General features: G+C 39.2%; 1 protein-coding gene across 2 annotated transcripts; it reads right to left on the bottom strand.

Annotated features, from left to right (window-relative positions):
- Nucleotides 1-793: 793 nt before the first annotated feature.
- Nucleotides 794-12493, bottom strand: rgs5a (regulator of G protein signaling 5a). Of its 2 annotated transcripts, XM_030049645.1 has the most exons (6): nt 12342-12493; nt 10604-10717; nt 9456-9517; nt 5777-5943; nt 3074-3238; nt 794-2023 (listed from the first exon to the last, which is right to left on the bottom strand). In XM_030049645.1, the coding sequence occupies exons 1-5, from the start codon at nt 12383-12385 to the stop codon at nt 3074-3076; spliced, it is 552 nt and encodes a 183-aa protein (XP_029905505.1). In that variant the 5' UTR covers nt 12386-12493; the 3' UTR covers nt 794-2023. The 2 variants fall into 2 exon arrangements, with proteins under 2 accessions (XP_029905505.1, XP_029905504.1); XM_030049644.1 differs by having other exon boundaries at nt 796-3238.
- Nucleotides 12494-12814: the final 321 nt, after the last annotated feature.

Raw genomic sequence — 12814 nt, 5'->3', positions numbered from 1 at the left:
CGAACAACAATCCATGTGCTCAATGTTCTCAGCCTCCAGGATGCTTGCAGGAGGCCTCTGTGAATGCGACAGTCGAAGTTGCTGCACATGTAAAAGCAGCCCAGTGAGACGTTTGTCAGAAATGTCACCATGCCTCCTTTGGGGACCTAAAGCATGTGACCTTTTCCATCTACTTCTAGGAACTTTGGTAGTAATAGATGCGTCCAAGCTCCTCTGACAGTGTTTATGTTGGCAGCCGGTCCAACGGCCGCATCTGTTTCCGCTCTGTTTTCCACGCACGACGCTGCTGTTTTTCAGTGGTGCATTCCTCTCATCTTGCTTTGTTCTGAGAAAACACGTTAACTCCATGGAGCAAAAATAGACAATTACAGATGTGAAGCGCAGCGCAGCCTAATAAAGTTTTTTTTTCTTTTTTCTTTTTTCTTTTTTTTTGCCAGTGTGTCAAATGTAGAAAAAAAACAGTTTTCTGACAGATATTTTCCATTCCAGATTTTGAGTGAGATTACATTATGTTTTTCTTTGCTTTGTTGTCTATAAGAATCGGTTGTGATGAGGTTAATGTGTACACACACAGCATGGATATGTGAAAAAAAACAAAGTGACAATTGAAAGTCGAGTCAATTGTTCCTCTTTTATAACAGTGAAAAGACAGGTTCTCTGGGCATAGTCCTCGCCAGCCCTCCGCTGCAGAGAATCACGGATTCCAGTGTGTTTTTTAAAAGAATAACTTAGACACACATATCTGTAAATGCTCGACATTTACATGTAAAAATAAATACATCTTCAGGAATTGTATGCATTTATGTCTTTTATGTATTTGACTACAAAACGTACATGCAAGGCTATATCAAATAGTCGGTATCCAGCATTAATTGAGTCCTTATTGATTTTGGTTTCTCTGTTGTCGACTTGCATGGTATCTCACGATATGACACTAGACTGGCCAATCTGTGCCACGGCAAATCCTTATCGATGCCATTTAAAAATAAACATCCAAGTTTGTGCCATTTTGGTATGCAAATCATTTGTAATCAAAAGGACAACAAGGACTTATAAAAATGCTGAATATCTGGATAATAATAATAGTAATAATAATAATACTCTTGTGATGGATATGACAGATGCTTTGGTTAAATATAAAGAAGCATGCAGGGGTAGATATAATCACACTTTACGATTGCTACATATGTAAGTATATATTTGGCATTCTTTGACATTGCACACCAGCACCAAATCCACCCTCAAATCCACCTTTACCTCAGCTTGCTGACAATTAGGTGAGTAGTATCATTTTATTACAGTATGTGTTTGCGAATAATAACCTGCGCTGTGGTTGAATATTGGTGTTATGTTAGAAGACACTGTGGCAAAGTACATATACCATCAGATTCATAGTCTTACAGTGTATTGCTATATTTTGATGCCAGAGTTATGGTTACTTAGTTGTATTTGTGTGGTTAAGTGTGTAATCTGGTGTGATTATTGATGGTTTGACACCCTTATTTCCTTACATTTGCCTCATGGGGAAAGATTAGAGGCCAAGTAGACCGCAGTTAGTGCTTCTAAGGCCAAAATGGTTAAACATTTTTCTCAGCATCTGAATAGGTTTAAATGGCACTGAGACGGCAGCTACATAACACTGCAGACCCACTAACCCAAAATCTGCAAGTTCCACTCCACCATTTGTCCCTCACTGGTGAATTAACCACCCAAACCATGTGACCTGTTAAGTGACCCAATATGCATGGAGAAGAAATATGACTTTGGCAATGTCACACGGGAAAAAACAAAAACAAAAACAAAAACAAAAAAACTTTCTCTGTAAAAACCACTACTTTTATTCACTTCTTTTTCTGAGATTCCCTCCTACTTGGTTTTCCCATCTTAGCAACTTGCAGTGTAGTGGTAGCCAAGGAGCCTAACCACTGAGCCAACTACCCAGCACTGTTCCCAAGGATGGCTCTCGCTGGATACACCAGAACCAAAGCGGGCTTGGTCAAAATCCAAAACTCGGTGTGTATATCTGTTTGTGTGGGGGTGTGAGAGGGAGAGAAAGAAAGAGATGCATTAATGCAGTAAAAAGGACCTCTATGTAATGCATGTTACTCTTAAGAACCAAGTGTTTGGTCCTTGCTGGAAATGACTCAAGGTACCCATTACTTCCCCTTTTCATTGTTTAATATAGTCGACTGTGTGAATCTCATAATTCCAAGGATTTTCCCAGCCCTTGTCTCCCCCCGGATGGATTTGTATGGCTTCTTGGATGTGTCACTACGTTAAGGCCGCGGAGGGTCAGACTGCACTCTACAGACACTCTGCACGGTACTAATCTCTTGTTTGTTCTTGGGAAAACCACAAATTTATTAAATGTCACCGCAACTCTATAAGGCTTTCATGCCTTACAGTAATTGATAGAGCAACAGTGCCTAATCAAGTTAAAAGTTACAAGGTCCAGACGCTTGGATCATGTTATTTTTTGGGTTTTTAATGTGAAATGTTACTTAATCCAAGGTGACTTTTAAGAGGCCGGGCCATTTGTGTGAGAAATTGCAAAGTGCATCGATATTTTATATTTTTATCTTCTCTTAGAAGTTTTGTCTCCTTGTCAAAATAAAAATCTGGAGCCTGACTGGCTGATTTAACGTCAATCTTACATTCATTTCATCCAACAAATTTCCATAGGTGCTGATTTGCATACATTCAAACTGTGTGGAATTGAACTTCATCTGCTGTGTTCTACACATTGCACCTGTGTGTGTGTGTGTGTGTGTGTGTGTGTGTGTGTGAAGGGGGTGGGGGGTATTCAAGAAGCATTTTTAGCCACATTTGAAATATAATGCCCTTTATATTTAGGATCAACTGTGAAATACAACATGGATTCAGATTCTGATGCTAGGTTACCAAACTGTTGTACACATCAACAAATGATCTTTATGGGCAAATAATAATTCTTGTTTAAAGTTAATGGTTAGGTTTAAAATTTTTCCTGCTATTTTTTTGAGTAATTTGACAAACTGCTGGTTCAAATCCTAACCACCAACCCCCTCCCCCCCTGCCATGATCCTGGACTGACTTAGTTGACCAGGAGCTCCTGGTACTGCTCGGACCGGAGGAAGCGGCCAAAGGAGTCCTTCTCCATCAGGGCAAAGATCCTCTTCTGGGCCAGATCAAAGGTCTCGGGGGAGAGATTCACCAGGTTCCTCAGGGTCACGTCCTTGGTGGAGTGGTCAATGTTCACCTGTGCAGGAGTCAGGATGATGAAGACAATGAGGAGGAGGAGGAGAAAGGGGACGAGAAAAGCTCAGGCAAATGTAACATAGAGATACAGAAATGGTAGCGATGCTGATGGTGACCTGCTGTGGGCAAGTTACTGTCAAAATGTAATATTTTACTTATTTATCCCCATCTGTAGCAGTGTGATGACATTATGTTAATACTCTCGGCATATAATAACTTGTTATATTACTTGAATGTTATTTTCACTTTGGCGAGTTACATGGACACATCCAACAAGTGGTGAACTATTAAATTTCACTGATACAGACACAAAATACTGCCTGCCAACTCTCTTTATCTTTAAGAGACAAAACAATCTCTCAGCATTTAAAAACATGTGCTAAGAGCTGCAAATACTGACAAGAAAATGCAGGCAGCCTGCAAGCACACGGTCGAAATTTGAAAAGTGAAACAAAACATTGATGTGGGCTTGATTATTTTGAGAGACACTTGACCGTGATCAAAACATTTTTCAGTTCAACAACACAGCAAAGCGGCTGCAGTCCTTAAAAATTACTCACAAAAATGAGTCTTGTTGTAGCCAAAGGATGAATAACTGCACAACTTTCTAATCCTCCCTGTCACCAGAACTGAAGTATTGCTTGTCTCTCATTAACAAAACACTTTTTGTCAGCAAATAATGTGCAATGCTAACAACAATAACTGCTTTGCTTCTCAAATAAATACTACTATTACTGTATGTAACAAGTAAAGTTTGTAACTTGTAGAGGTGACTAGTGCAATTACGATGGCCATGATTTTAACAATCCCTAATGGTTATGATGATGATGATGATGATGATGAGGATGATGATGTTGGTGATAGTGAAAAAAACGAAGGAATGTCACATTTCCCAAGCCAATAAATGCAAACAGGTGGGCTAACATTAAATTTAGAACGCTTGGCTTGAAATCAGCTGGACAGGAAGTTGACTGTACAAATCTGAGCACTCAAAGCCAGCACTTTTCTTGGAAAAAAAAAAAAAAAAACTAATCTTTTTTCCACATGTTGACAGAGATTGGAAGCCTGTTTACCCTTCCTCACAGTCGTGTCCTCGTTCCATAGTTTAACAGGGCTCTGCCTCCGTTAAGACGAGTTAATGTGAAACTGAAAACTGGTTCTTTATGCAGATTTTGGCACGGTTTAGGCTGTTTTCATTTTGGTGCTGAGACCTCTCAGCTGTGGTGTTTCTGTGCTGCATTTCCCAGAGAGTCAAGCAGTGTGGTGGGACTGTGAGGGCTTTTTGGGGTTTTCTGTTGATTGAGTGTCTCTCTTTTCTTTGTCTGTTCAGACAAACTATCACTCCTCATTCTAACCAGGTTCTTCCTCTTCTGTTTAATTGTTTAATCCAAATAAACCAGAAACTTTCTCTGTATCACTTCGTATGCGCCAGAGGATTTTTCCCAGGGAAGCGCTACCAGACACTGAGTGGGTGTTCTCTGTCTGTCTGTCTGTCTGTCTGTCTGCCTGTCTGCCTGTCTGTGTGCAGGCTCTCTCAGTCTCCATGAGGTGCAACCACATCTATTTAAATCGCTGCATGGTGTATTTCTCTCCCTTTCTGCATGGGTTTTTGTGTTTTCTATCCTATTCAGGGCCAGATCCACATTCAGTGAACAAGGGAAAGACTCCCACTGCTTTCACAAGATGTTACTGCATCCATCAATGATGTGAAAACATGAACATCTATTTTCTTCAACATGAGAAAAGCAAACAGTTCATTTCACATAGTATAAGTGAAAATATGGCTTTGTACACCGAGTCAAAGGCTGGAAATTTTTGCTACGGCCTTTAAGTCTGCCAAATTCACTTGCCACTTTGACACGTTGCTAGTTTGTCTTCAGTATTCTGTCTCATTTCATCTAAACCTAGTTGCTTTGTTAAATAATCCCGCTGTGGAATTCAGACTCTACTAGTCTTTGTAGCTGCTTGATTAAAAAAAAAAAGCTCATCTCATAGATGGTCTAAACACACTGCCCTCTCCAATCTTTGCTGTTCTTCAGTGAGGATTCACACCGACATGACCCATGACTCACAGCCCTGATAGAGTTATATTAGACTTTTGTTTGACAAAAATATGGAAATTTGCCTGATAGCCTGAATTTGAGATAAAGAGCTTCCCCTCAACATGGAAACCCGTGGCTTAGCACATTTCAATTGAAATTATAATGGAAATCAAAATTGTACTGCAGATTTGACACATAAATTATAGGCCTATCATGAGAAACGGATCTGGAGCATCAGTTGCCGATATGCAATATGTGTGCTCCTAAATGTCTGAGACCGGGTATAAACAAAAACTGATGCCTTAACCACTTTCAGCCATTTTGATGTCATTTGAAACTGAAACTGTCTTCATGATTTCTTGGTCCACATCTAAACCACACAATCAACACTAAGTTGCAGTTGAACTATTTCTATGCCATTTTTTTTTTTTTTTAAAGTTATGGCTTTATGTCTTTTCTCAGCTCATAAATGAAGGGGAACTGGCAGAGTCCCTGACCTCTCTGGGTCCATCAGTCTGGATGTAGTCCTCATAGATCTTCTTGGCCTTGCTGGCCATCTTCACGGGGTTCTTGGTCTTCTTGAAGTCCTCGCAGGCCATCCAGAACTCAATATTCTCATCGCTGAACTCGGACTGCAGGAAGCCACGGAAAGAAGCCAGGCCATCTGAGACACGAGATAGAGAGAGATTAATTAATATATGAATAATTTATTTTAGTTTTTGTTTACTATAAATAATAAGAAGCAGTATCCCATCACCGGTCTTATTCAGATATTCTGGGTTCTCCTAGCTCTAGGACGTGAAATTTATGTTTTGAAACTTGTGGTATTTCTGCAGTAAATCAATAAACAACAGGCACAAATAATTGTACAAAACTGGATGTGACATGAACTGAATGAAAAAGTGCACAAACTTCCCAAGTGTAGTTTAAATACTGAAAAATAAGGGTGGAAAGTAGGCACCGAGTTTATGGCTTGGAGGAATATAAAAACCACTGCGGTTATTCCAAAATAAGGCTTCAATCTAAGGCTTGATAAAACATCCACTCATTTCAATCATTTGCTCTATTATGAAGTTCCATTGTAATTTAACACAATGGCTACAAAATGTCCCATTGTTTGAAAAAGCATGTGCTGCAGATGATAAGCATTCTGCCATTGCCTCACGCTTTTATCTTCAATCTAAACGGCTGGTTTGGTAGAAAATAGCGCTGAGTGGCAATCAGGCCGCAGCTCTTTGAAACAACCTACAAGGACACATGTAAACATAGACTAACACACACACACACACGGGCACACACACACACACACACACACACACACATAGGCATTTTAAAGAAACTGGAACATCATGAAAAGAAGCTCAGAAACAAACAGCATACAATATAAAGCACCACAGAGTGTTTGTATCTCCAAACTAAGATTGAATTGTATACGTAATGATTATTATGACATATTTTACCCACAATTCATAAGCATTCTGGTGGTGTCAGCCTCATAACTCCAGTTCAATTGATTTTCATGTTTTTACTGAACTTAAAGGACCATTTCAGTGATTTTGGCACATTCACTCAGATTTTAAATGGCAACAAACCACAGATTATCAAATATGGATTTTTGGTTGAAACATCCGCCTTGTAAGGTTTTGTCCTCACCATTCACCAACCACAGAACTGATAACTGGCTCTGTGAAGCTTATATTTCCCCAGGGACTATTTTCTCTGGCGGAGGAACTGTTTTGCTCCCCCTAATTTCGAAACCCAACTGTGCTGCTGCTTTTAGGAAAACTAACATGGACAACTTCATAACAGTGATGGAATAGTGGAGTGAAGAAAGTTTGCAGTCTCTGAAAGTTCATTTTCATATCGTAGTGGAATGAATGGAAACCAGCTGCTGGATGAAAGGTAGGAAAAATGATATCGGAGGTGAAACACATGACATATGAGCAGAAACGAACTGAATTTTGAAGTGAATCTGAATTTTGTAGATACTACTCTAAACCTGCAGAATCACTGGTCTGGCCCTTTAACTTTAAAAGAGGTACCCTACACTGTTCTTGTTAGCTGCACAGTCCCAGGACCTAATAAATCACTGTAAAAAATACCGTATTATAAAAAAAAATGCCTGAGAATTAGATGATTTTTTTCTAGATATGTAATCTTTTATCTGAGAGCGGCCATATATTATGCATTTCCTATTGCATAATATATTTTACATATTATTGCAATACATTATGCAGTTGTTAACTTCTTGGAGGGGTACATTTCCACATTTGACAGGTAATAATTCACTAAGAATAATAGGCTGTGAATTAACGAGGGACAAACCCGTGAGGAAGAGTGTTAATGTAAAGCCTCATGCAGATAAATAATTGCAGCGCAGCAGTTTACAGCTACCAGATAATGAATCAACGCCGGCGGAATCATTTACACCTCTCCCTGGAGACGTTAGCATAACACACATGACCTCGTCGGGTCGATACACACACAAAAAGGCATACACACATGCACGCAGGCACGCAAACATGAGAGAGATGCATCCCTCCCCCCTTGCTTTTGCCACCCATCGCGTACGGCTAAAGGGGCTGCAGCTTTGCACGGTGAAGTTAAGCAGGTATGTTGACACGTCAGGCCAAAGAATAAGTGCCTCCTTTCCTTTTTGCTTTTGCATGAATCAGTAACATCTGCACATGAAGCTGTTTTCACACAGTTTACACATACCACTGTGACGCGTTACTCATCATTCTTGAGTACTCTGGACCTGTGTGTTTTCTCACACACGGTTAAACAGTAAGGTCTGTGTCTGGGCTATAGCATGCATTGTGCTTTAATGCTTACACCTCTTCCAGACCTACAGTAAATCCACTGTTATACAATAGGCAACTCCAAGCCAAACAATCATCATTCAAATGCGCATTTAACTTGTGCTCGTGAAGAACACCTGAATGTGCAGGATAAAATATATGAATATGTTAGATTTAGCTATAGACCTAATAGCTATACTTTCCATGACAGAAATTTTGATTCTTTCATACAGACCCCTCATGATGCCAAAGAAGACATTTTTCTCATTTTGGGTACTTCATTGATGCTCATGACTTGATGCAAATGCCTTGTACTTATAACCTTAGTCATATGAATTGATATTAACAAATACTATATGACCCTTCTAAGACAAAAAAGACCCCAGCACGTTCTCTTTCCCAGGTCGTCAAATCCTGCATCTTGGCCACGCCCCTTTCACGTCTGATACGGCACCAAAAGGAAGCCGATGTCAGCATGAGGCGCTTTTTTTACATTTATAAGGTGTCATGTGATTGGGTGCAGCCACAAAACCACTTGGTTGCAGTTAGGGAAAAGTCAAAAAAGACTTGGTTAAGGTTAAGGAACAGTTATTTGTAGGCATAAAAAATGACTTTAGTTCAACTATCCCATGGCCCGTATTGACGCCAAACAGTGCCTTTGGTGCCAATATAAGACATGAAAGGGCTGCGACCAAGCTGCTGTATTTGACGACCGAGGAATGGGCTGGAAAAACCAGAAGAAAATAATGCTTCATAAGTTGTTATAGCCAGTTTGGGAGCCAGTCCAAAGTATGCGTGGCTGTTTAAACAGTGAGGTAGACGTACATCAGAGTCCATGGAAAGCTTTCTCTTTGCGAGCGGTTTAAGTTAAACCCTAAATGTGCCAGCTATTACATAACGAGGCCTTTTTTTTCTTTAAATGGTGTTAAATTATGAGACGTACAGCTTTCTGTGTTTGGTTGTGAAGGAGGCACCAGAAGTGGACGCTGCACAGTTAAAGTCATGCCTGTTATTACTAGGTCTTGGACTGCTATCACTCACATTACATGGTGAGGTGGATTGGACTATAAAACCATATTCAACCTGAATTTCTCTCTCTTGGTTGCAAGTTTATTAATGTTGCGTTCATGTCATGTAGCATTTAACATAAACACAATCAACTTTATTTTCATGAAACTGATTTTTTTTGGTTAAATCAAATGAGTTTGAAGTGTTAGCTACCTGTTGATGTAGACCTGAAGAACCGTAACATTAGCTTACTAACAACATGGCATTGGTCTTGAAAAAACAGAATACAGTTCATGTGCCAACCACCGTGTGTGTGTGTGTGTGTGTGTGTGTGTGTGTGTGTGTGTGAGGGAGGTAATAAACGTACAGTTGTTGGACAGGACTCGGTCCAGAGACTCACGCCACTGAGCCGCCTCCTCAGGTGTTGGCCTGGACACAAAAAGCCTCGGGTCAGTCAGGTGAGCACAGGTGGATACATACTTCAAAATTAAATTGTGTCTAGTCACATTTCTTTATCATGCCCTGGTCAATTTGTGGTAAAAAAGAAGAAAATAAAAGGTTCAAACTGGTCCTGTAGGTCCCGCTAACTGCAAGCTAACGAGCTAGCTAAGCTGTTTGAAGGCAGAGTGTCAACAATAGACCTAATTAGGAAGCGTTTTTAAGTTTGCTTTTTTTCCCCTTTCGCCAAAATAATACTGCTGAAGCTATTTCAGCACAATGAGACAAGCTGAAAAAAGATAAATGTATCTAATGTTACGATGTTTAAGAAAAATCCCATTTATTTTGTATCTCACTTAGCCATGAAAGGCTCACTTTCTCACAGGAGGATGAGTGTATAAACCACCCTGCTTACCTTTCTGTTTAAACTTTAGTAGAAACTGGGTTTAATTATGTTTTTACTTTTTATTGCCAAGGACATTGTGATATATCGGTTAATAAATGTCTTTAAGAGTTTCAAATGTTCATGTAATGTCATTTAATGGCTTGTAGAAACATGCTGTAATGGTTAAAACACCCAGCCCAGTCCATCTTAACAGAGCCTAAATCACGCAGTGTGTCCAAACAAACCAAACAAACAGAGAGGAAAAAAAGTGACTACATGGTGTTTTCTATGGACTTAAGTGAACATTAACATTCTGTAGGGCTGGTGTCCATTATCAACATGATGTCCAGAGGCTTTCAGTGTTGAGTCACATGAATTGAACCGCATTACATCAACATGGACCCCACACCGACACCTTATCCGGATACCTCGAGCCGCAACTAAAAACACATTCCTTACAGCTGCATGAGGGGAGATTTTTCAGTAAAAACACACTTATCTGGGCTGGGTTTACCATGTACACCAAATTTTTCCAGAAGGTTAAATATGTGACCATTTCTTTTTGCACTGATGATAAAAAAGCAAAGCAATCTTTGATGCAGCATTGGGTATTTTGTATATTACATCATGATTGATAGCATCTCATTCTCTCTCTCTCTCTCACACACACACAGAGGGAGGACAGTACTCACTTCAGTAGCTTCTCTGGCTTCTTCTCAGTTTTTTCGGGGTAGGGGATGATCAGGTCAATGGCATTCTCGGGCTTCTGCAGTAAAACTCCCAATTTAGTCTTGATCTCTTTGGCCCTGGGAGACAGAAAGCAGAGACCAAGACGGCCTGTTTGTGTGACTCACACTTGTTTAATCGGTTGCCGTAAGTGAGAAGGCTGTTGGAAAGCAGAGCAAGAACAATACAGGCAAGATATACATATTTTTTTTACAGGATCACTTCCACATTCTGAGATGTTCTGCTTGTAAAAGGCATTTATATATAATTTACCAGCGTGTTACTCAGCTAATTTAATATTGTTTTGAGCCTACATTTATTATCTAACCTGTATACATCCTTTACATCCATTAACAAAATAATTGAAGGTTTGATGCCATCTGTGTTTAGGAAGGTACACAGGGGAAATAAGTAGTAGTGGTTAAATAAAACATGTCTTTACTTCTTTTTTTTATTTTTTTTTTATTTTTTTTTTTATTACTTCTTGGAGGGCAAAACCAAACAAGATAATCAATATTGTAAGGTTGGTGTGTTCACTGCTGTGGCTTCTGCATTACTTTCATTGATCCAATTGGACCAGGAACATTAGACCTTAATTTCTCATAAGCAAAGTCACACACACACACACACACACACACACACACACACACACACAGCTGACATTTACTCAGATATTTAGCCAGTAAAGGTGTTTCTGTGTCCACAATTGTTTCAAGAGGCGATACAAAAATGATTCATGCACCACAATATATTTATATCAAATTCTGATCTGATTCTGAAATTCTGATTCAGAATCTCAACTTTGATTTGTTAAGATAATACAAATTGGTAAAAAGTTTTGTTTGCTTTGATTATGTTTTGGTCAATGTGATGCTTGAGAATGAAGAGCTGATTAAGCATATGCAATTATTTAACACTGAAGATTTTGTTTAAGAAATGCGTCAAGCTCTGTGGCTCTAGAAATCTTTTTGACATGTTTTATTCTTCTGTATGCTGCACGAATGAAAAAGAAAAATCCCATTTAGAAGTTACATTTTTTTGTTGAATAAGCTGCTGATGTATAGATGATACTTTAGTCCCTACTTATACTTATAGTTGATACGTTAGTCCCATAACATGTTAATTCATGTTAGAAATGATTAAGTTAACAGAAGTGAAAAGTTTTATTTAAGGTAGCAGAGTAAATTAAACCTTCCAGTTCTGGCAGGTGGAAATAGTTGACTTGAGAATGACAGCAGCATGGATTTAGTCTAGGACGGTTCATTTCATTCAGGTTTGATGTGGAATAATCCTAATGAGTCATGAGAAAATATCCAAAATACTGGGAGAAACTGAAAAAATATTGAGTGTGAAAATATTTTCATCAATTCCTGTTTCTAAACTTTACTTGCTATGAGAGAAAACGTGAGCCTCAGTGTTTCAAATTGGAAAAAAAGAAAAGAAAAGAAAAACAGAGAACAGTGAAACAATAAAGAATGTGCTCTACACGTTAACGTAAAAATGTTACCAAAATTAGTCTAAGTCTTATTAAATCTTAAAGTCTTGGAGCTTGTTGAGTTTTAACCTCATGAGTGGGACATACTTATCCTGTTTTTTTTGTTTTTTGTTTTGTTTTTTTGTTTTGTTTTTTCCCAGATCTATGTTGAAATGCCATGAAAATCAGATAATCTGTTGAAAAGTGATGAGTGATGATGTAGATCTCACCTTTCGAGGCAGGTTTGGGGTAAGGCTGCTAATCCTTTACACATTTTCCAGAGCTCTCAGTCCTTATGTTCAAAGTGGATCCCTCTGTGAGTCTCTTTCGCTTTCTGACTGGCTCTCAGCACATGGGGAGTTTTATACAGACACCCTTTGGGCTGCGGGCCAGCAGCTGAGCCAATCACACTGGGATCTCAACAGCATGGGCAGCTGAGAAGCCTGCCTCAGGAGGTGCGGGGCTTCTTATGTGAAAGGCTGCTTGGGAAGGGGATGGGATGAACTCTTTCATGGCTTGAAGATTGTGGTCAGGAGAGGTCACTGACTTGGGACTGAGAGGTTTATAAAAGTTCATTTTTCAAAACCTCTAAAACAAGAAAGATATGGTTTCAAAGTATTTGCTATTTTCACAGTGACATCCTAATTATGCTTGACTTTATGCTATGTCATATCTTCATGCATGTAGTTCTAATTCATGTCTA

Source organism: Myripristis murdjan, chromosome 4, assembly GCF_902150065.1.
Source record: "Myripristis murdjan chromosome 4, fMyrMur1.1, whole genome shotgun sequence".
NCBI classification, from domain to species: Eukaryota; Metazoa; Chordata; class Actinopteri; order Holocentriformes; family Holocentridae; genus Myripristis; species Myripristis murdjan.
The sequence above is the reverse complement of the archived record's forward strand: the minus strand, read 5'-3'. Positions and strand labels throughout refer to the sequence as shown.

Bases quoted from the DNA above. Each gene is read 5' to 3' on its own strand.
- rgs5a (XM_030049645.1), bottom strand. From the start codon at position 12,385: ATGTGTAAAGGATTAGCAGCCTTACCCCAAACCTGCCTCGAAAG. The intron at 10,718-12,341 runs GTGAGATCTACA...TCTGTCTCCCAG, and splicing joins CCCCAAACCTGCCTCGAAAG to GGCCAAAGAGATCAAGACTA. The intron at 3,239-5,776 runs GTCAGGGACTCT...ACTCCTGCACAG, and splicing joins AGACTGATGGACCCAGAGAG to GTGAACATTGACCACTCCAC.